Source organism: Hyaena hyaena, unplaced genomic scaffold, assembly GCF_003009895.1.
Source record: "Hyaena hyaena isolate Hyena2069 unplaced genomic scaffold, ASM300989v1 scaffold_169, whole genome shotgun sequence".
NCBI classification, from domain to species: domain Eukaryota; kingdom Metazoa; phylum Chordata; class Mammalia; order Carnivora; family Hyaenidae; genus Hyaena; species Hyaena hyaena.
In genome coordinates, this window is record NW_024080801.1 from 450,446 (window position 1) to 474,289 (window position 23,844).

General features: G+C 53.9%; 1 protein-coding gene across 1 annotated transcript in view; it reads left to right on the forward strand.

Moving 5' to 3' along the window:
- TG (thyroglobulin) overlaps positions 1–23,844 on the forward strand; it is a 254,014-nt gene that overhangs the window by 20,431 nt on the left and 209,739 nt on the right. The window contains exons 11-19 of the mRNA XM_039240195.1: positions 3,882–4,121; positions 8,338–8,478; positions 8,870–8,947; positions 9,485–9,597; positions 11,711–11,813; positions 12,780–12,980; positions 17,853–18,062; positions 19,602–19,756; positions 21,527–21,683. Coding sequence (XP_039096126.1) covers positions 3,882–4,121; positions 8,338–8,478; positions 8,870–8,947; positions 9,485–9,597; positions 11,711–11,813; positions 12,780–12,980; positions 17,853–18,062; positions 19,602–19,756; positions 21,527–21,683 — 1,398 coding nt within the window. The remainder of the gene's footprint in view (positions 1–3,881; positions 4,122–8,337; positions 8,479–8,869; positions 8,948–9,484; positions 9,598–11,710; positions 11,814–12,779; positions 12,981–17,852; positions 18,063–19,601; positions 19,757–21,526; positions 21,684–23,844) is intronic.

A 23,844-nucleotide genomic window follows, 5' to 3' on the forward strand; every position in this document is an offset into this window, starting at 1 on the left:
GCCACCCAGCCGCCCCAATGTAGTTCATTTTTAAATGTTCGTATGATCCATAATTTTAATCAACATGGCAAATTTAATTGGATGTCGTCTGTGTGCAAAGCATGATCTCAGGACAGATGAAGACTACCAAGCGGGTGTGGCCTGGCATTTGCGCACTATGGCTAACACTTCAGTACCCTCTTGTGAATTCGGTGCACACCATTTGATTAACCGACACGTGTTATGATGCTCCTTACACGGACACTGCTAAGTCCTCCAGACCTCATGAAGTGCACCTGCCTTCAAAGTGCCTTTACTTTATTTGCGGGGTTTAAGTACAGGACTCATTGGGGAGCAGTTGAAGGAGGTTTGTATGTTCAGTTCTGTGGTGGGTGGACTTCGAGGAAAGCTGTGGCGTGTGAGGCAGGAGCAAACTGAGGCTGACTCTGAACTCAAAATGGCTTATGACACCGTGGCCACGCCGGCAGCTTGAAAGAACAAGACAGATTCAACAGTTATTATCAAAAGAAAACCTGTGTATCCAGCTGTTGCTAATGTTACAGGTAATAGTATAGCTCTTCAAGCCCAGAGACATCTCTCAGTCCATTCTCTGCAATGTTCAACACTGTCCACACCTTTCCGGATAACGTTAAAATTAATCGGACGCTGTTGACATCAGCCAGATGTCAGAAAGTGAGTTTTTAGGATGTTGGGACATAGGAACAAGTGGTGGGAAGAGCAGTAGACCTGGGAGACCCTCTCCCCCACCACACTCATGACTGGGATTCTCCACCAAAGTGTCAAGTCCCAGCAACAGGCTGATCCCCCCCAAGTCACACATAGATGTCGACTTACCTGTTGTCTAAAACGTGTTACACAGTTTTTGAGATTCTCTATACCAATGGTCAGGTCTGCATGGGTGCATTCCTGCAATTTCAGATGCTTTAAGACTAAAGTTAGTTAGTCCTTTTTGGATCCAACTTTTTAGCCTGAGTTGCTGAGAGAGACCAAAAGCACTTTGTAGCGTTAGTAGCTAGGTTTGCCCATCTTGGCCTGAGTGCCAGGCAAAGCATCAGAACTGAGCTCAGAATATGATGGGGCACCTGGGTGACTCAGTCGGCTAAGTGTCCGACTTAGGCTCAGGTCATGATCTCACGGTTCGTGGGTTTGAACCCTGCTTTGGGCTCTGTGCTGACAGCTCAGAGCCTGGAGCCTGCTTTGGAGTCTGTGTCTCCCTCTCTCTCTGCCCTTCCCCCACTCATGCTCGGTCTCTCTCTGTCTCAAAAATAAATAAACTATAAAAAAAAAAAAAAGGAATTTATAAAAAAAAAAAAAGAAAGAAAATATGCTGGGCTTTGCGATGGGTACCAAGAGGTGGGGAGGGGAGACCACCCAGGGATACATGAGAATCTGCTGGGAAGCCAGGATTAGAGCACCGACCTGCATGTGGTGTCTGTTCTTTTCCGTCTAAAGTTCTATTTTTGGTTTTGTAATTACATGTTATTAACAGCTGACGAAAACCATACCTAATATATTAACACAGTTGTACATATATTCGCTTTACAAACACAGAAATATGCATTTGGGGGGCACACGTTCAAGCTCTTGTCTGTAGGGCATATTATCAAAGGGGTATGGCGACAGTGGGCTCCGAGCCTTGATACCCCAGGTGCGGTTCAGTGGCGTCAGCATCACTTTGGGGAACTGTTCGAAATTTGGAACGTTGGACCCCACCTGTTGAATTCATGCCTGCATCTTCCCAAGCCCCCAGGGGACTCTGACGCTCCCTAAAGCTTGAGGAGGGCTGGCCTCAAGGCCCGGGTGCTAGTTCTACCCAGGTCTCGAGCCCTGTTTCCACCACCTACTCCTCTGGGGTCATAGTCACAACATTGTTTTAATCTGTGAAGCCTGAGTTAGGATGAAGAACTACGTCAAAGGTCACTATGAGAATTGTGCAAGGTGATTGCTGTAAAGTGCCTGGTCTGGTTCATAGAAAGTCCTTCATAAATAGCTGTATTAACCCAACGGATGCTGAGTAATAAAGGGACCAGTAGCTTCCTACCCATAAGCAGCGAGGTGGCACCTGCCTCCAGGGGCATGGGGTCAGGTCCTGTCCCTATCATGATCTCTGGCCGCTTTGAAATTTTGCTTTCTTTATTTAATATGCAATTGTGGACAACTACTATATACACTGTGCTGTATGGTGGGAAGGCAGACATGAGAAAGGCGTGGTGTCTGCTCTGAGGGGCTCAGGGACCAGTCAGAGGGGAAACTGACACGTCATCATGTAAATGATAAACAGAAATGGGGGAAGTCTGAGCACAGAAAACCAAGGAAGAATGCCCAGAGACCCAGGCTAACTCCCTGGTTGGAGAATTGGGTAAAGATTTGCATGGCATCAGCTTCTGGATTGTGAAGGATGTTTGCCCAGCTGAGAAAGGGGGACAGGCCCTTCCTGATCAAGGAAATAGCATGTGCCAGGTTAGGGCAGCTGAAAAAGGGTCTGCTTTGTTGGGAATGTTGTGGGGAGAAGGTCAGTGTATTGGACGGGAGGGATCTTGGGAGGGAGAAACGGAATAAGCTGAAGGTAAATTTGGGCCAGATTTTAAAAGGTCTTATGTGTCAAAGAAAAAAAAAAAAGCCTTACATGTCTAGTTATAGGGTTTTCATTCTTTTCTGGAAGATATGGATACCAAGCATAGATTTTTAAATGGGAGTTTCTGCTTCAGCAATTCCCAATCCCTGGGATTGATAGAATAGATTATTTGATCAGGATCATCCACAGAAAGCAGTGAAGTCTTCGAATCCCAGAAGCCAAGGGTTTCTGCTGCTTCTGTACTCTCAGAAGAACCAGTGAACACATTCACTGTTGAGTTCACAAAGTGATTGGTTGAAATAAATATGTCCAGTGTGGTTTTTGTTAATAGTGACATTTTTAAAAACAGCATATGCCAAGTACTTCAGCTGGAACACCTCATAGAATAATTATAGAAACCCTCTGAGGAAGAAGACTGAAGCTCAAACCATGTCATCCAAAATTACACAGCTCATAAGTGATCAAGTTGATATTTGGATCCAGAAGTCTCTGAGAGCCATGCTCTTTTCTCTTTACAAGAGTAACTCTCTACTGACCTATGCCTCCCTTCAACCTTTGATATCTATCCATCCACCCATTCCCCCATCCATCCATCCATCCATCCATCCATCCATCCATCCATTCATCCATCCAATTATCTACTCCCCCGTCCATCCATCCACTTATTGACTCCCCCATCCATCCATCTGTCTGTCTGTCCATCCATCTATCCATCCATCCACTCCTCCACTCATCTGTCCATCCATTTACTCCCCCAACCATCCATCCATCTGTCCATCCATCCATCCATCCATCCATCCATCCATCCATCCATCTACTCCCCAACTCATCTGTCCATCCATCCGTGTCCATCCTTCCATTGGAGGCAGCTAGTTCAATCTCTGGTTCTAGAGTCATACTGACTAGATGGGAATTCTGAATCAACTACTTGCTAGCTAGGATGGAGCCTACATGACTTTAAGTTTAAGTGATAGGACTTCTCCATGCCTCAGTTTCTCATCTGTAACACATGAATAAGAATAGTATCTTAGTGGGCTGTTGTATAGAGTAAATTGGATTATCTGTGAACATGTGCTTAGTACAATGCCTGGTGTGGAGTAGACATTAGCTATTGCTCACCTTCTTACACAACAGGTCCTCCATAAATGTTGAGGGAGTGAGATTGTAGAGAGGAAACTGAAGGAACATTCCAGGCTGTAAAAAGAGCTGGGTGGAGGAAACAGCTGTGGCAGCTATGTGTGCATGTGTGTACGCGCACGCGCCTCAGGGGTCGAAGCATTCAGCCATGATGTCTTTGTTCCCCTAGGTCCTGGCTCCTGTGAGGAGGTGAAGCTTCGCGTCCTGCAGTTCATTAAGGAAACAGAAGACATCGTCTTGGCTTCCAACAGTTCTTGGTTCCCTCTAGCGGAGAGTTTCCTAGCGGCCAAAGGAATCCGGCTGACTGATGAGGAGCTCTCCCTTCCTCGGCTCTCTCCCTCCCGAGACGCTTTCTTAGAAAAGTTTCTGAGCGGAGGCGATTATGCCATTCGTCTGGCAGCTCAGTCCAGTGAGTCTCGTGTGCTTCGGGTTTCTTGGTCCGTCTCTTTGGGGAAGCAAGGGCTTGAGTTAGTTGCTCTTCAGTCCTCAGAACTTTGGCCTTGGTTTTCCCAGGCTGATGGGTCCCTGAGACAGAAAAGGCAAAGTGGTTCTGGGTACCAGCCAAAGCTTAGAATGGTGCACACCTGTCCAGTATGTTCCCGAATCCACCAGCACAGCCCCTAGGGAGCCGCTCCCCATGCCTCATAGTGCAGAGGGCGCTGGCAGCCAACCATGCACCCAGACACGCTTGCTGGAATGTGAGGGGCCCCAGCCCGAAAGGCTCAGGGCCTGTTCCGAAGCTTCCCTCTGCTTCCAGCGGGGACAAAGGAGAGGAACATTTATTACCAAGGAACGAGTGGCTTTCTGGCACTTTCCACATAAGACCTCAGTTAAATGTGACAGGACCTCGGGAGAGCATGGCTTACTGCCTGCTCGTGACAGACAGGGCCCCTCGGAGAGCTGATGGTGCTCTAGCCCATGGCGGTGGCTCAGCATTGCCTGAGCCCCACAGCTGGCCAGGCGCCGCCGCGCTGAGTAGGTGGCCAGGTCTCTGTGTGTCGTGCTTCAGCGGTTCCGTGAGAACAGGCTGCAGTCACCGTCTGTGGTTCCTCTTGTGCCCAAGTTCACACGCCCCAGTTGACCCAGCTAATAGCCAGCAGAGCCTGGATGGTTTGGACCCCGGGCCTCTGTCCCCTGCCCAGCTGATCCCTGGTGCCCAGAGCCTGCGTCTGTCTCGTCCCGGACCCCTTGCTCTTCCTCCACCACCAGTGGCGTCTCTGGCAGGAGTGTCCGACGTCTCCCCCGGGTCTCTCACTGACCCCACACCGAGTGGGCGGGGGCAGCCAGTGCCGGACTCCAAGCATCCCGAGCTCCCCGGTCCCTGTGAGATGATCTGGGTGGATTCTGCATCTGGGGTTTTCTGGGTTTGGGTCACACCACAGCAAGGCCGTGCTCCCCTTGACGACATCGGTGCCAAGATGAGACCCCCCATCCTGCAGGCCAGGGCCCCCCCTGCCTCTCCCTTTAAGGGTTCTCCTGGGGGTGGGGGCTCAGGGCGTTTTGTTCTCTGCACCCCAGTGAGAATCTCTCCAAGTGCCATCATCCGTTCCTGCCTCTCTCTCACGCCGGTTGCCACTTCTGGAAGGTGAGGCACCACATCTTATTCAACTTCATATCCCTGGGGGTATGAAGACAGATAGCGGGAGTCTGTAAATGTCACTAAACCATCCTTCCTGCCTCTTCTGTCGCCTCTTTCTCCTCCCTCCCCTCTCCCTGCCCAGACACTTGTCTCTGTTCCTCAGAGACTTGGGGATTTCTGCTTTTGGCAAGAAACTCCCCACCCCACCCCCCAGTTTTGTCCATGGGCAAGAGTTGGTGTAATCAGGAGGCTACGTGGGGTTGATGCTCCTGTGCCTGTGGCCCCTGGTTAGCGAGAGGAGGAGAAAAGTTGGCGCCATGGAGATTCCATTATTGAATGGCGTGCTGGCACTTTCTTCAGACATCAAGTTTAGGAAGTCCGCACCCCCTCCCCCGCAGCAACATGCTCTGGTTTTGCATGTCTGAGGCGGTAGTGAAAAGAGGAAGGATCCGTAGGGGGGAGCAGGGAGGGGCGCTCTTCTTTCTCGAGTCCTTCAGGTTGAGAAGAGGTGTCCGCACGCTTGTTGAGGAGAGGAGGCTATGCGTGTTGTAGCGCTCCTGTCCTGGGCGGCCCGGGGATTGAAAGCCCAGGACAGAAAGAGAGGAAGGGTCACAGAGTGTCTTGGGCCAGCAGGACATGGCAGCAGTGTCCTCAGGCCCAAGGAGGGGAGGGGACGCAGGAGTCCTTCACCCAGACGCTCTTGGCGTGAGCTTGGTGCTCAGGCTCTCATGATATAAATGTCATGCTTACCCTGCTGGCAAAGTATCAGAGCCATTCCATCAATTGGGAAACTGAGGCTCAAAGAGGTTGGGGAGCTTACGACCCCTAAGATCACTCATGATAACCAGGAGGGGCCGCGGGGATTTAGGCAAAGGCTCATTGGACTCATGAGCCCCATCACACCCACCAGGCTGCTTTCTGGGGTCCTGGCCTCCTGAGAGGATCTGACTGTGGGCTGCTGGGGTCCCCCTGGTGAGCTGTGAGCCCATCTCTGAGAGGAGCAGGTGACCTATGTGACCCACACCCCCGCACCCCGCCAGCAGGAATGGGGAGGAGGTGGCCGTGAGAAAGGGTGTGGGGACAGTTCCGGGCTGCTCAGGAGGGAGGTGGCGCTGGGGACAAATCGCACTGGGGAGGGGGAGCCGTGAGGCCAGGGCCAGCGGGCATACGTCTCACCCGCCACCCCCCTTCTCCCCCCTCGCCCTCCCACCCCTTCCCATACCTGCCTTGTTTTCTTTTTTCTTTTCCACACAACAAATATTTCTTTCTTTTTTAAAGTTAGTTCACATACAGTGTAATAGTGGCTTCAGGAGTAGAACCCAGTGATTCATCTCTTACAGTAACTCCCAGTGCTCGTCCCCACCAGTGTCCTTACTGCCCATCCCCCACTTAGCCCGTCCTCCCCCGCAGCAGCTCTGTTTGGTCTCTGTATTTAAGAATCTCATCTGGTTTGCCTCCTTCTCTCTATTTTATTTCTCCTTCCCTTCCCCTATGTTCATCTGTTTTGTTTCTTAAATTCCACCCACGAGCGAAATCATACTTGTTTTTCTCTCTGATTGACTTATTTCCCTTAGCACAATACACTCCAGTTCCATCCACATTGTTGCAAATGGCCAGATTTCATTCTTTTTGAATGCTGAGTAGTAATCCATCGTGTGTGTATGTGTGTGTGTATGTGTGTGTGTGTGTGTGTATACACACATCTTCTTTATCCATTCTTCAGTCAGTGCACATTTGGGCTGTTTCCATACTTTGGCTCTTGTCGATAGTGCTGCTGTAAACATTGGGGTGCCTGTGTCCCTACAAATCAGCACTCTTGCATCCTTTGGATACGTACCTAGTAGGGCAGCTACTGGGTCATAGGATAGTTCTACTTTTAGTTTCCTGAGGAGCCTCCGTACTGTTCTCCAGAGCGGCTGCACCGGTCTGCACTCCCACCAGCTGTGCAGAAGGCTCCCCTTTCTCCGCATCCTTGCCAGCTCCTGCTGTTGCCTGAGTTTCAACAAATATGTCTTGAGAGTTTCCTATGAGGCAGACACAGCCCTACGCCCCAAATAAGCACAAATCCTTGCACTAACGGGCTTAAGACACACATGACGTCTAGAATGCCAGTAGTGGAGAGCGCGGTGAGGGACAGCCAGGCAGGGCAGGGGACGCCGAGCAGGGAGGATGGAGACAGCCTGATGGCGAGGTGAGCGTCTGTGAGTCACTGGCCTGCCCTCCCCTGAGCCCACCCCACACCCTGGGGTAAGAGCACAGACGAGCTGGGCTGCTGGGAGACCAGATCCGAGTTCGTGCGGAACAAAGCCTTTAAGGGGCTAGAGCAGCGACTGTAAGAGCATGGGGTCACCGCCTGACTTCTTGCGTTCAGAGCCGCTCCGTCCCCTTCCTGGCCACTAGGTTGAGGGAGGTGCATAAACACACCTGTGCCTCAGTTCTGTCTCGGGCAGCCGGGGTGATGTGGTTGCTGTGAGGACCCATTAACTGGAGCCTACATTCGGATTGTGCCTGGCATGTAGGAAATGTCGCATAAATGCTGTCTATGGCTCTGCTGTCTCATGGGCCAGAGGACACGTCGCCTACCTCATCGACTCCATATGAAAGTGATTTGAAAGAGGGCAGCAGAGATCGCTTCAAACCACAGCCTACTTTATTTATTTATTTATTTATTTATCTATTTATTTATTTATTTTTGAGAGAGCCAGTGAGAGCGAGTGAGCGCTCTTAAATACACTCTGCCTCTGGCATGCAGAGCCCGTCCCAGGGCTCGATCTCGCGAACGCATGAGACCATGACCTGAGCCGAAATCAAGAGTCAGATGCCTCACCAACTGAGCCACCCAGGCACCCCTACATTCTTATTTTTGCAGGGCAACCTGGTGAGTGCGTCTCCCCTGTTTAAGGAGCCGCTGTCATATTTTGGGAGGCACTGTTTGTCGCGTCAGGAAGGCGGCCTCCTTATGCTGGAACAAGAATGCGTGTGGGGCTCGTCGAGTCTTTTCCAGGGTGGAGGCTCACCTCTCCACTCTCCTCTCTCCTGACTCCAGCCCTTGACTTCTACCAACGACGTGGCTTCCTCCAGGGTGAGGATTCCTCACGAGCGTCTGCTGTCCCGCGGCCCGGCCCTTACGTGCCCCAGTGCGATGCATGGGGGCGTTGGGAGCCTGTGCAGTGTCACGCCGGGACTGGTGAGTGGGGACGGACACCCTGGGGAAGGGGGCCAGGACTGGAGAGTGGGCATGGACACCCCGGGGGAGGGGACTGGGTGACATCCTCCTATTCATTTAGAGGAAAGGGCTTGGCCCTGGGGCCAGTGAGCTGGACTCCAGGCCCTTCTGGCAGCTGGTGACAAACGCCTTAGTTCCTCTGGACTTTGGTTTTTCCCATCTGTGGGAGTTGTGCCTTGCCATCCTGAAGGTCAAGTGCGTGGTTGCTGGGCGGATTGGGGGCGAGTGATTGTGTGGAGGATGTGCAGGCACTGCTGTGGGTGCACAGAAGAGAGTTTTGTGTGAGACCCTGGGAGCAGGCCCCCCGCCCATCGGTGCACGTCCTGAACCTCTGACCTGTGCTCTTCCCCAGGGTACTGCTGGTGTGTGGACCAGACAGGAGAATATGTCCCTGCCTCGCTGGCTGCTCGCTCCCCACTGACCCCCCGGTGTAAGTGAAGCTGAGGAACTGTCCCGCCTGACCCTGCGTATAGCTGCCATTGTATTTTTTCTAGGCTGGCCATGCCCGCTGTTGTCACCCCACCTTGGGGGAGGCTCGTGAGTCAGCACCCCGGTGCCCTCAGGCCACCCACCCAGGGCAGCCAGGCCGGGCTTTCCCGCATTCCCAAGCCCAGAAGATTCCCATGATCTTGGCCCATCCTGATCTGTGCACCTGGCTTCCTAGGTGCAGAGAATCACCCGCGATGGCGAAAGAGCCCAGGGTCCCCTTCCTCATGCCTGCCCCCAGGGCCTTTTCATCCCCTTTTGCAGTTTTGACAACTGTCTCACACTTGCCCAACAGGCCAGCCTCGCCCTGCATGGGTCTCTGCCCCTGAATCGTGGCCTCCTCCTCTGAACCTCCATCTGTCTGTGCAGGGCACCTCCACCTACCCCGGCTCAAACCTCTGACACCCCAGGCCCATTGGGGCTCCCCACCCTCCCCGGGCACCCACGGCCGGTCTGTTAAGATTCCCCTCCTCTCCCTCAGGTCCCACCACCTGTGAGGCAGCTCGGGCCACTGGGCTGCTTTCCAGCTGGAAACAGGCTGGGTCCCAGGGAAAGCCATCTCCAAGAGACCTGTTCGTCCCCACCTGCCTAGAGGTAAGGCTCCAGGAGCACAGGGAGGGTTTGAGGGGGGGCCGGAACATTCCCCCAGACACCGAGGATGATTTTTCTAGTGTTCAGTACACTTGTTTTAGTTAAAAACTCATAGGTCGTTCTAAGCCTGGGTTTTTGTCTTTACCCTGACAGACCCTGGCTGTGTGACCCTGGGCAATTCACTTACCTTCTCTGTGCTCCAGTTTGCTTTATTTTATCCTGGGACTGGGCCACACTTTGATCCTGCCTTGTGCTAGGATTGCTTGGAGGCCCCAAGGAGTATCTTCCATGAGAGCTCTTTGCAAAATAATCTGCACATAGGGAGTTGGTGGCATACTTTCCCAGAAGTCATGGTCACCATGTACGGCCGCCGTATCTGCTTCTGCATGTAAATGGGAGGCATTAGAATATTACCAGCTTTACACGGCTGGATGGTTGTAGAATGGATGTAAAAAGCCCCCAAAGGAAGGATTCTTGCTGGAGTCTTAACCACTTACGTGTTGAGTGATGGCGATCTCTGCTCAGGCCCCAGAAGTTTCTGAAGGGCAGATGAAATCAGCCATGCAGAAGTCAGACTATGAATCACTGAGCAAAAGTGATTACTCTTTATTATTACTCTTTATTGTTGCTGCTGTTTGGTACGGTGGACACGGACCCCAGTTACTTCTGATTTTCATAGAGAAATTGGCCTCTTAAGCTTATTGTCTTGGCTAGCAGGAGACCGCAGCTTCTGACGGAGGGAATAGTGATTCTGAGCAGGCTCAGAGCAGGTGATCTCCCGCCCACACCCTGTGGAGGCCCCCAGCGCGAGGGATCGGGACCCACGCCTTCCACAGCCCAAACTGGACGGCTGTGCCTTTGACCTAACTCCCTAGGAAAGGTTAAGTTGATGACTAGAATGTTCTAATTTTTAAGCCGTTTTAAAAAAAATGTTTATTTTTTTTGAGAGAGAGAGAGCGTGCGCAAATAGGGGAGGGTCAGAGAGAGAGGGAGACACAGAATCTGAAGCAGCTCCAGGCTCTGAGCTGTCAGCACAGAGCCCGACGCGGGGCTCGAACACATGAGCAGTGAGATCAGGACCTGAGCCGAAGTCTGACGCTTAACCTGGGCGCCCCTCAGTTTTAAGCCTTTATCGCCTAACGTTTTCTCAGAACTTCCACTTGGCTTTGTGTCTTACCTGTAGAGCTCACAAGCCATGCAACGAGGGGCGCATCACCTGATTTCTCTGGGTCTCTCTGGGGACAGAGAGTGGGGACAGCAGGGTCCCTGCCTCCTAGGGATTCCCCACTCCTGAGCATGGGGGCGATTAGCACAGGGAGGCCCTCGGGGTTATGTTCCCGTGAACGTCGGGTGTTATTACTGTCACTTCTGGCCTGCGAACAAGGCGCAGCAGAGCGTGACATGAGAGCAGCCAGCAGCAGCTCAGGGAAACAGCATGAGCCAGGAGCGCCGGGCCCCTGGTTTCCTGCCGCACCCCTGCTTCTCCTTAGGATTTTCTGTTACAGACGCGGGAGACATAACACTTTCTACAGTCACGAGTTCCTAGAAGGAGTGTGTGCAAACATCAATCTAGTCCTGCCTCTTTTTTTTCCAGTGGGGAAACTGAGGCTTCCCTGGCCTTGCTCAGTGCTTCCCAGGTGGTCCCAGGGCAGTCTGGGAGAGATGGGCCGGCCACATAAGGTCCGGGTAGCTGCCTCCTATGGATTCCTTTAATCTCTGTGACAGACGCTAAAGGTTCCCTTTCTCCCAGGGACGCTTGTTGAAAATCATTTCTGGAACTGGGGGGACCTTGGTTCAGGATGGCGGCTGGGCTTTGGGGCCGGATGGGTTTAGACCCGGCCTGGCTCTGCCATTCTCTATGCTGCTCTGTCGTGTCCCTTCTCTGAGCCTCAGTTTCCCCCACCCTAGGACGCAAGTACTGTGGGCTGGCCTCCTGGGGTGATGGTACCCATCAGTTCAAAGAGCGGATGTAAAGGGTCTTCTCCACCTCTCCTCTCTCTGTTCCGTGAAACCATCCCCAGTGGTTTTGGAAAGGGACATTCTGGACACGTGCCCGCCAACCCGTGGGCTGCAAAAGTGTCTTCCGTGGGGTGACACGAGCTCGGCCTTGTCTCAGACAGGAGAGTTTTCCAGGCTGCAGGAGTCAGAGGCCGGCCCCTGGTGTGTGGACCCAGCCTCTGGAGCGGTCACGCCTCCGGGCACCAACAGCAGTACCCCGTGTGAGTAGCTGCGCCTCCCCCTGCCCCACCCCCGCCCGGAGCACTGGGTACAGGTCCCCGATCTGCTGCTTATGGGGCTGGGGGAGCCTCTACCCTCCCTAGGCCTCAGTTTCCTCATCTGTAAAATGGGGACTATATGCCCTCCCTTCCATGGGTTCTTGAGAAAGACACACGTGGAGGGAGTGGGCTGGGCTTTGTAACCAGGAAGCACAAACCTGCACTCTCACCCCTCACCACCCCCAACCCCTCCTCCCTGCACCATGATTCCCTGCGGAAGTCACCATGATATCCCCGAAGTGCAGATGCGCTCTGCCTCCCCCGGGCTCCTCAGGGCCTGGGGTCCTCCCCGCGGCTCATCGGCCCCTGCGCATCTGCCTCCTGCACCTTCCTTTGCTTCTCTGGTTCCTTCCTCTCTCGCGCTCAGGCCCCGGGTGTTGTAAACTCCAGCCAGACTTTTCCAGAAGGTGAACGCTGCCTTCCCTCTGGGCCTTCACGTGTTCTGGTTCAGCCACCCGCACTGCTTGTCCCCTCCCCCGCAATCCCTACACGGATCGCGTGTCAGCCCCTCCGGGGCCCCTTCGCGGCCTTCCTTCCAGAGCTGAGCGCAGTGCCTTTCTGCGGGTCCCAAACAGCCATGCATGCGGCCTGTGGCCCCCATCACTGTCAACCCTAACCCTACTGCACTCGCTAAATCCCCTTCAAGATGCGAAGTTTCTCGAGGGCAGGTAGTGCGTGCGTGCGTGTACGTGTGCATGTGTGCATGCACGTGTGTGTGCATGTGTGTGCGCGCACGCGCGTGTACGTGTGTGTGTGTGGGGAGTATGGATTTGGGCAAGGCCCAGTCTTTGGCCTGTCCTGGTCCCGCACCCCAGACCCTGGAGGGCCCTGCAGGTGGGCGTGACAGGTGGCAGGGCGTGGTGGCAGCTCTGTGGGCCGAGGGCCCATTTGGCTTGTTTTTGTGTCCAGGCCCGAGCCTCTGCGAAGTGCTCTCGAGTGGAGTCTTCCCCAGGAGAGCCAGCTCTGGCTACGCCCCAGCCTGCAGGGCAGAGGACGGAGGGTTCGCCCCAGTGCAGTGCGACCCGGCCCAGGGCAGCTGCTGGTGTGTCCTGGACACGGGCGAGGAGGTGCCCGGGACCCGCGTGGCCGGGAGCCAGCCAGCCTGCGAGAGTAAGCTGGGGCCCCCGGGGGGCCGCCCCGGGCCGGCTGGTGGGGGTGCCGCTCGTCTCTTCCTTTACCCAGGCCGGGAAGGATCCTCGAGGCACTGGAGCTTGGGGATCGGGGTTGGGGGGGAGGTGGGGAGGGGCTGGAGGGCTGTGGTTCCGGTGGATTCTCACGATGCCGAAACTTGTGTCTGCTTCGTAAAAGTGCTCAGCCCTGGAGCCGAAGTCAAGGAAGGTCTGTGGGGGGCTCTCCAGGGCCAGCGGCTCAGAAGCTGGGGTGCTGGCCTGCTGGGGGGTCTGGGCCTCGGTCTCCCCACCCCCGGATGGGAAAGGAAGGGCGTCTGATGGTAGGATCTCAGAGGAGTGGGTCCGTCCCAGCTGGGAGGCTTCAGAAATGTGTGGAGGGGTCGATGTATTTATTTTTATTTTTATTTCTAGTTTAAAAAATTGTTTGGGTATCAAATATTGAAATATGTGTCATATAGCTGTGTATTAGAATATTGAAATACACGGTTACGTATCAAAACACATTACTTGATTATCAATTCCCTACCTTTTCTTTCTCTTGTGTACTCAAGTCACAGGACATTAGAGTCATTTTTAAATTTATGTAAGCAAGTAGGTTAGGCTATCTGTGAATTCCCTTTCAGGACAGTAAAGGATGATGTTGCAAAATTTTTATTGCAAATTAGGGCATTGAGTCTGGTGGGATGGAGAAATCTCACATTACATGATTCTGATTTCGTTGTGGTTGCCTTTATTTTGCTGTCCTTATTGTCTTTTTGCCTTATTTCATTTTATTTATTTTTTAATTATTTATTTTGAGAGGGGGAGAGAGAGAAGAGAGAATGAGAGAGAATGAGCGAGGGAAGGGGCAGAGAGAGATGGAGAGAGACGGAGAATCCCAAGCAGGCTCCGTGTGGTCAGCGCACAGAGCCCGACGCGGGGCTCGAACCCATGAAACTGCGAGATCATGACCTGAGCTGAAATCAAGAGTTGGACGCTTAACCGACTGAGCCGCCCAGGCGCCCCTGCTTTATTTTAAAACTCTGTGTCTGTAAGCAGCATTTTGGAACTGCAGACACGTTCAGTTAGGCCTGGTGGTTTATACACATAAAAGGAATGGATTTGTGTGTATTTGTAAGTTTATATTTTTATTTGTAAAGAGACAGGGGGAGCCTGTAAAGGAAGGGGGGAAGGAAGAGCGTACCCCTTTCTTCTCTTTACCGGTGTCTAGTGCCCCTCTATGCTGTGCCCGTGCCTTTCACGCCATGCATTTCCTCCCAAGCCCCGGTTTGCCCCTCTGTCCAGCGCCCGCTCCAAGGCAGGACCCTGGCACGCTCATGGCCGTGGGCCTTGGCAGCTACCACCATGCAGGAAACGTGGCATGTGCCCCATGGGCATTTACAGGTGGGGCTCCTTGCCATGAGCTTCGGGCAGAAATACAGAGTCAGCCTTAGATTCCGTGAAGACAGTTGGCATCTAGCAGTGGCCCTTGCTGCCTGGGACCTCGGAACCTGACCGATGGGTCTCCCTCAGGAATAGGTCTGGAAGCACAGCTCTTGTCAGGTTTGGGAAGACCTTGTTCATCACGGGCCTGCAAGATTCCATGGCAACAGCTCACAGGTGCAGAGGTTTACCCACTGAGAGTGGCCTTTTCACATCCCTTAGTTTGTTTTTGCCTTCCAACCATGCCGATAAATGCAAAGGACAGTCCCATCTCCCCATATTATGGATGGCAAAACCGGGGCTCACGGACATCCCTGAACACATGCGAAGCCACACAGCTAGCAAGCGAGGCAGCCAGCGTTAGCAGTAAAGGCCCTTCCTCCTGAAGCACGGCAGAGCGTGCTCAAGGAAACTCAGATGCGGGAAGCCAGATGGACTGGGTGTCAGCTCTTCCACCCCCTTGCTGGGGGACCTCGGGCTAGTCCCTTAACCTCTCTGAGCCTCAGTTTCCCAGTCTGTGAAATGGACGGGGAGAGCTGTAGCAGTTTCTTGAGTCGTTGTTAGGGTGAATTCAAATAGTCTCTGTGAGCTTCGCCACCTGGTGGCTCGGAGCCTGGTTTCGGGGGCCATGCCTGGCTCCCCAAGGACTGAGCACAGTCAGGTTAAGGTTAAGGTCCCCCATGCTTTAGGGTCCTCTCCTGTGGGATGAGGGTGTGACAGTGGTGCCTCCCAGAGTCGCAGTGAGGATGAGGCTGGCTCATGGGAGGCAGTCAGGGCAGCAGTGACACGTGGTCTACGAGAGGGGTGTGTGAGCAAGGTTGGGTGGGGTGCAGGCGGGCTCCGGTTTCCGCTCTGCTCGCTGGCGTGTGACCCGGGGAAGGCCACTTGGTCCCTTGGAGCCCCCATGTCCCCACCTCTGAAATGGCCTCTGCCTAAGCCAGAATAGAGCCAGGGCCTTGGAGCTATCCGTAGGCAAAACCCAGCGTGGAGGGCTCTGTAAAGGACATGCCGGTGGCCAGGGGGCAAGGAGGGGGGTGTGTTCCCATCTCTGAACAGCACCAGGCAGTGGTGGTGCCTGCGGGGCTCACTCAGTTCAGCGTCCGACTTCGGCTCAGGTCCTGATCTCATGGTCCGTGGGTTCGAGCCCCGCGTTGGGCTCTGTGCTGACAGCTCAGAGCCTGGAGCCTGCCTCAGATTCTGCATCTCCCTCTCTCTCTGCCCCTTCTGCTCTCGTGCTCTCTCTCTGTCTCTCTCAAAATGAATACACATTCAGGGGAAGTGTGGCCCTTGCCTGCTGGGGGTAGCGGTTAGCTTCGCAGGGCCTGTGCTCAAGTCCTGGCTCTGTGTCTCTAACTCCTCAAACTTCCATTTCTTCATCTATCAGAGGAGGATGAAGATACCACGGCTGCCAACTTCATAGGCTTATTTGGCATAAGGTATAATTAAATATCGATTATGACAGGGCTCCCAAGCTCTAAAATGCATGGCAGACGTCAGCTCTCAAGGGTGTAGGAAGCTCAGCCTTTAGTGCGCTGACCGCTGCTTCCTTGCTCCGGAAGGGTTAGTTCACATCCTAAAATGCCCAGTGCAGGCCGTGATGTGTGCTTCTTGTCGTTAATAATCATCATCCTCATAATGAGGACTCACATTAATGACTGTTTTTCATGTGCCAGCAGCTCCTCTAAGCTCTTTATGTCCCTTAATTCATCTTGATTCACACCATCCTTAGGAGGTAGGCTATCTTGCCGTCCTCACCATTTTGTGGGTGAGAAAATTGAGTCACAGAGAAGTTAATTGCGTTGAGTTCGGGCGCTCAGCGGGTAAATGGTTGAGCCAGGGTTCAGAGCCAGGCAGGCTGGCTCCCCAGGGCCCAGGCTCCCTCTCCCCTTCCCCACAGCCACATGGCCCTTGGTGAGAGCTGGCTCGACACCCCCATTGCTGATGACTGCAAAACCTCGGCCAGAGGACATTGCTGGTATTAGAATGATGTCCGGGCTGCATCCTAGAGGTCAAAGTGGGTTATTCTCCATCTTTGAGGCCCCCATGTACCCTTGAATCACATGTGGATTACAGATTATAAATGTTTTTTACTGTTTATTTTTGAGAGAGAGCAAGCACAAGGGCATGTGCAGGGGAGTGGGTGGGGGGGGGGAGGAAGGGGAGGGGAGAAAGGGGAGGAGGGGAGGATGGAGGATCCGAAGCAGGCTCAGCGCTGACAGCACAGATCCTGATGCGGGGCTCAAACTCACAAACCATGAGATCATGACCTGAGCCGAAGTCAGACGCTTGACCGACTGAGCCCCCAGACACCCCCAGGGATTGCAGATTTTAAAACCAGACACACACAGGCAGCAACGCTGTGCCCAGGAGTCAGATGATGAACTCTAGTCGGGTAGGGAATTGTCCTTCTGAGTGTGTCTGTTCTTTCATTTACTCGTTCACCCACTTGCTTAACACACATTCCTGGGGCTTGTGTTCTGGGAGAACAGAGCAGGGGCACTCTCCTTCCTCCCGTGGCTCGGTGCAGTGGGGAGGCCGGGGTGCAGAGGGTGCGTCTTGAATGAGCGACAGTAAGGAGGTGCACGCCAGGCGGCCTCAGAGCTCGCTAAGTCCGCCCTGAGGAAGCACAGAAGGTGTAGAAGGCAGGAGATGGTGAGCTGATGGTGGTGGAGGATGGAACAAAGGAATTCTCTAGGCAGCTGGGCAGACAGAGGGAAGGGCACGGGGCGTTCACGAGAGACCTGCGAAGGTAGAGGGGCAGGAGGGGATGAGAGGAGAGGAAGGGAGGGGAGGGGGAGAGGGGAGAGGGGATGGGAGACGGGGAGGGGGAAGGGGAGTGGGGAGGAGGGGAGGAGGGGAGAGGGAACGGTGGGCCAGGGGCCCTGAGGGCAGTTGAGAGCCGTGTCCAGCTTCGCTGCAGCTCCCGTGCTGACAGTGGGGACTGGATCTGTTGTCTGATCTGCGAGGCGAGGACCCTGGTGCCGGTAGCAGTTTGGGAACGGGTGGCCGACCCCAGAGGAAGGAAGTGCACGGAGATGAAAGAAAAGTCGGATGGGGTCATCTGTAGCCCTCGCTGGTTTGGGGCAGAGGGGATGGGACTGGCTGCCACACGTCTGGCTTGGGACAGCCGGGGTCGTGAAGCTGGGGGACCTGCCGCGCAGGCGAGGAGGTGGCATGTGCTGGCTCTGGGGGGGCGGGGGGAGAAGGCCCGTTGGCGACTGGACTTCCAGCTGGGAAGGAGCCGTGGGGACCCAGGCTGGACACGGAGATGTGAGTGGGCCGCGCAGGAGTCTGTGAAAGCAGGGAAGGTGGGCTCACCTGCGGGGACGGGGGGAGGGAGGGACGCCCGGGGGGGTGGAGGCTGGGGAAGGGGAGCAATCAGCCCCCCGCCCCGTGCGGTAGTGCCCACAGCGGCCGTCTCTCCTTCTAGGTCCCCAGTGCCCGCTGCCGTTCGGCTCGTCGGGCGTGGCTGGTGGCGCGGTCCTGTGCGAGCCAGCGGGCCCCGGGGCGGCCGCCGTCCAGCGCTGTCGGCTGCTGTGCCGCACGGGCTCCCGGAATGCCTTCCTGCCCGCGCCGCTGCTCTGCGGCCTCGACGAGGGGCGCTGGCTGTCACCGCCGCCCCAGCCCCACGCCTGCCAGCGTGAGTGTCTGCCCCGCACCCTGCTTTCTCTCGGGGCTCAGTGCTGAGCACCTGCTTGTTCCCCGCCCGAGGGCAGCATTTCCACGGTGAGCCAGGCGGCATCAGGCACAGGAGACAGGGCCCAATAAAGCGTTTTTTTTTTTTTTTTCTTAATTACAAAAATAGTTACTAATTTTTGGGAGAGCGCAAGCGGGAGAGGGGCAGAGACGGGGCGGCAGAGGATCCAGAGCGGGCTCACTGCTGACAGGCTGTCAGCTGAGAGCCCGACGAGGGGCTCGAACTCAGGAACCGCGAGGTCCTGACCTGAGCTGAAGTCAGACGTCCAACCGACGGAGGCCCCAGGCGCCCCAGCATTTTCTCTTAGAAGGAGTGGCTGTGTTTCCCAGAACCCGAGGGTTAAGCTTTATTTCGGGCTTCTCTGGGACGATCTGCTCTTTGGGAGGTCACCGTTTCGGGCTTTCCTGGGGTGTTGGGTGCAGCAGTGTGTCCGGAGGTAGGGGTGCCAATGGCCTTGTTGGTCACTACGGTGCGGACACGCTCAGAGCCGTTTGCACTCTGACGGTGACACTGCCTCACTGGCCTGGCTCCCGGGTCCATCTGGGGCCCCGCGGCTAATGCCTGGGGGGCACCAGCCGTGGTCACGGTGTGCCCGGGCCCTGTTTGAACATGGCCAGAGCCCCTTGTCCCTGCTCTCCCACTGGGCCTGTTTGCACCCCCACTCAGCTGCGAGGCAGCACTGAGCTCTGACCGCATCCGCCGTGGCTAAGGCTGGCCACAGTTGCGGCCTGGTAAGGCAGGGGCAGATGCTGGGACCGGGCACTGGGTCCCCCTGGGGCAATGGGGTGGTGTCTGAGAGAGAGACCCAGATCCTGGGACTGGCCCGAGTCCCAAGTTCCGAGTGGCTGGCAGAGTGTCAAAAGACAGTATATCTGGCAAAGCATTCTGGGATAGAAAATGTTATCCATAACAAGGTCAGTATGATTTGGACAAATAAGCAGTCTGTCCCCCTGACTGTGACCAAGTGGCCTGGGCCTAAATTAAGACCAGGCTTGTCAAGACTGGATCTAGAGCAAGGCACTTGGCAGAAGAGGGGCCTGAGCCTTGAGCTCTCAAGGGTAAGTGCGGGGCCGCTGTGTATGACTGTGCAGGTTGCGCCCTGAACAACCTCAGAGTATGTCTCTCATCTAGTCTGTGGTGTCTCCTCTTAATTGGCAAAATTGTACATAGTGGCCCTGTTTGAAGGCAAAATGATGTGGCACCTTTTCCAAGGAGAATGTCCAGGCCCCCCAGAACATGAGGCAGCTTGGCTTAGAGGCCGGGGCCGGACAGAGCTTGCTGGGAGGGTGCTACGTAATTTCGAGGACAAGCCATTGAGCCAGGAAGGGTACCGATGCTGAGGATGTCCACACAACACGGTAGCGCTCGCGTGTCCCAAGCTGAAGGCGCGAGGGCTCCTTTGGCAGAGGAGGAACCTAAGACGAGGAAAGAATCCCAGGGGTCTGTTGCCGGCGCCTGCTGACCTCTGGCGCTCGCCCGCAGGGCCCCAGCCGTGGCACACCCTTCAGGCCCGGGCCCGCGTCCTGATCCGGCTCCCACCTGGCACGGGCTGTGACGCTGACGACGCGGCCTCGCTGCTGGCTTTCCGGGTCTTCGTATCAGACGAGCTCGCGGCCCGTGGCTTCTGTCAGATCCAGGTGTGTGCTCCTTAACTTCCACACGAAGTGGGGGCTCGGGCAGGGCTCAGGGTCACCGTGTCAGGGGGTCTCAGGGCTCACGTGGGCCCGGGGTTCCGCTCTCATCCCATTTTACCCGGAGGCAAACCGAGGTTCACGAGGGGAAAGCGCTTTGGCTAATTACACAGGGACAGAGTTGGGATCCACACTGTCACTGGCCATTCTTTCTACAGAAAGGGGTCAAACCAAAGGTGTGCTGAGCACTCGTTACGTGCACGGGGACCCTATTCTTATTCCCATCGTGTGGATGAGGGGGAGGAGGCCTGGAGGGCTGACGTCATTGTCCAGAGGCCAGAGCTGGCTTGGTGGAGCCAGGCAGACGACCTGGGGACGGAGCTGTGACCGCCCAGGTAGTAGCACTAGCACCTGTGCAGGAAGATCCCGGAACGGGGTGCAGGAAGACAGGCGCCAGGATGCGCTCCCTGAACCACCGTGCCGGACGCGTCTCTAACAAGCCTGCTAGGAGGCATTACGGACCTTCCCTGGAAGGAAGATCCTCCATGCCAGCGGACAGACAGACATAGCACCACAAATAACGAGCATCAGAGGCGTTAGCTATGTAATAGGCAAAGGCTTCGGAGGTGTGAACTCACAGGTGTTCACAGAGGAGTCTTTACAAGTCACTCAATTAAATAACTGACTTGTCCTGCTCAAGCTTGTTAACTTAGAGAGCAGCTCCGTTTCAACACCTCACGCTAAGAATTTTGGAGAACGTACGTTTTCAGGAAACTGAAGTCAGAGAGCCGGGATTCTAAACCAAACAGAAACACACAATGCCCCCTTTTTGTTCAAACAAGTTACTTGACAGCAGTTGCAGTAAATATCTGTTAATCGTTGAGCCCTGGCTGTGTTCCTGGAACCATTCTAGAAATGCGGCCTTCCTTATCTCTAATGTTTACCGAGCCCTGCTCAGTGGGCATCAGTAACCCTTATTTCTACGTGTATTAACTGCAGCCCCCTGGGGGCAAGTGAGTTGCCCAAGTTGGATATCCAAACCCAGGTCTGTTTAGACTTTCATTTTGCCACTTCTTTTTGCCATTTTGCCATTTCTTCCCTCCTTCCTTCCTTCCTTCGTTCCTTCTCTTTCTTTTTTCTTTCTTTCTTTTTCTTCCTTCCTTCTTTTTCTTTTCTTCTTTCTTTCTTTCTTTCTTTCTTTCTTTCTTTCTTTCTTTCTTTCTTTCTCTTTTCTTTCTTTCTTTCTTTCTTTTCTTTCTTTCTTTTCTTCTTTCTTTCTTTCTTTCTTTCTTTCTTTCTTTCTTTCTTTCTTTCTTTCTCTTCCTTTCTTCCTTCCTCTTCCTTCCTCCTCTTTCTTTTCTCCTTCCTTCCTTCCTTCCTTCCTTCCTCCCTCCCTCCCTCCCTCCCTCCCTTCCTTTCTACAAATGTTTGAATGCCTATTACCGCCTGGGCATGATTTTAGGCACTGAGGATTATCAAAGATAAATAAAGCCAGACACTAGTTAAAGTGGTCAGCACAGATTTTAATCAGTAATATACTAATACAACAGGGAGAAGAAGTCCAGCATGAACTGGAATCAGGTTTGACTTGTGCAGGGGTGACTGGACCCTCATGGTCCTCAGAGGGAAAGGGGGTTACTACACCTTGCCCACTGGGGTGGGTTGAAGGGAGGATGGAAGGAAGTAGCATAAGCCACGTTCTGGCACCTGGCGTGGGCTCTGCTGCGCTGACCCCGACTCTGCATTCTTGAACTAAAGGTGTCTGTCTCCACGTAGGCAAAGATGTTTGGGGCCTCTGTTTCCGTCCCTGTCTGCGATGGGTCCACAGTGCAGGTAGAGTGTGCGACTGCGGAGCGTTTAGGAGTGAACATCACGTGGAAATTGCGGCTCCAGGATGTCCCCCCGGCCTCTCTTCCTGATTTGCGTGACATCGGTATGTGTTCCTGTGCGTCTGCCTTTTTGTGAGGCAGCCTCTCTGTGGCTCTGTTTCTCTGTCTGTCACATGGAGCCGATGGAGCCTGTGATCCCTTCTTGGGAGGATCTAGCCAGGGTATTGCATACTTGGCCCTTGGAGGAGCCAATGATTAAAAAGTGTGTAAAAATCAATGATGTTCTGTCGGTGGCTCACTGCAGTTAAATAGTGTCACCTGATTGTACTTGTGCAGATATTTTTACATTCTTCCCTTGATTCTGTGTGCCCAAGGGGGAGACAGGGCTGAGGAAGGGGAGAGCAGGTGGGCAACAGAGTCTGTATTGGTTTATATTGTATGTTCTCTACACTTGTAGTTCTAAAGCATCTCAGACCAGTAACACTATTTAAACTCATTATCATACTGTGTAAAGTGGGGCAGGAGTGTGGACAGATTGGGAGAGTAAAAGGACCCAAGGAGGAGCAGAGTGGACTTTGTGACTGGCTGGGAGCCAGTGTAGACAGAATCCACATCATTGACCAGAGGGTGGGGAGCATCCCCTCACCCCCCACCCACCATCCAGTGGCCAGACGCCCAAGGTCAGGACTGGCTGCAGGCAGAGCTCTGTGCTATAAGGGGGAGTCGGGGGTCCCTTTTCATCTTTTTCTGGAAGAAGCCTGGAAGATTCAGGTATGTTTGGAGCTACGAAGGGAGGAGAGGCTTATTCCTGGGGTCCACGCCGATGCCTGTGTTTTCAGGCCTTGGGTCGGCTTTATAGCACAAACATTCATGGCATGCAGGGTCCCGTCCCAGCTCCAGAGGGGGTGCTCACCCGTTTCTTCCTGGGAAATACTCAGGAGTCCACAGCCGGAGGCCTCATCAATGTCTAACCAGCCACAGCCTCCTGGAGGCTCCGGCTTCTCTTCAAGTGGCCCCATCACACACATTCTCCCTTCTCATCTTCACCAACCAAGCACGGCCAGCACCATTTTGCAGATGGGGAGACCGAGGCTCAGAGGTGGTGGCTTGCTGAAGGTTGAGACAGCTCTGGATCTACCTAGTGCGCCTTAAATTAGTGACCAAAGACACGAGGTCTTGTACCAGTGAGGATCAAGAGTGATGCTGCAGCAGTGACAGGATCCAGAGACCTGGGCCAAAGTCTCAGTAGTCCTTCTGACTCCTGTGTGAACTTGGGCCCTTCTGTTGCTTTCTACGGGCCTCGGTTTCTCCCTCTGTAAAATGAGAAACCAGGTAATGCTGGCGTCTCCTTTCCCTGTGGACATTCTATGTCAGAGGCTGGCTCTGGCAGAGTCCGGGGGTCCCTGAAGGATGGACGGTGTCGGCGAGAGAGAGTGACAGAGCCCCGAGATTCTTTCTGATCCCCAGGCAGGCATCTCTGTCCTGTCGGTTTTGGTCTTTATTTAAAGGTTCAGCAACAACATGAAGTCAGAGAAAGGAATTTCTACAATGGGAGGCCTTTTGCGATAACAAGTTTTTGATATTCTGTGGAATTATCCCAGTCATAGTGAATTTACAACCAAGGAATTAACAGGATGCTCTTAGTGAAAAACAGGATAACATATAGGTTAAATTGTATATAGATAAGCTAGGAGTCATTCTGTTTGGCTCTTAAGAGAATGAATGTTTCTGAATTGGTTTGTTTGTGGAAACTATCATGCGGGGCCCTAAATGTGTCAGTCTTTGCACCTGGGTTTATGTTTTAGCTACTCTTATCTATCCTCATCCCAGCTGCCAGTGTAAGGCAGGGTGTTTGTGGAATGTAGGCCTTGAGGAAGGGACTCCCATGCTTCACCAATTAGCAAAGATATATGCAGTAGCTGTGTTCTGCCTTTAACCCCAAAATAGGCTCTTTGTTCCGGGGCCAGGCTCAATTGTAACTCCTGTGTTCTTAACCCCCTTTATTATCTAAGTCTTGGATCTGCAAGGCCCATAGGAAGAACATTTTACAATCATCCACAGTGCTTTCATCTAAAGGCGGGAATATGCTTTTCCTTATGAGGTATCTGTGTTCAGAATATGGGTCTGATATGGAATATTGTGAGGCCTGGTCAATACCAGCAGCCTCATTTCCAACATGAGCCAGTAGTAGCAGAAAGAGATACCAGTTTTCGTTTCTCATGGCAGGAGCTGTACAAACACTGTCATTTCCTTGCTGTGACTGCC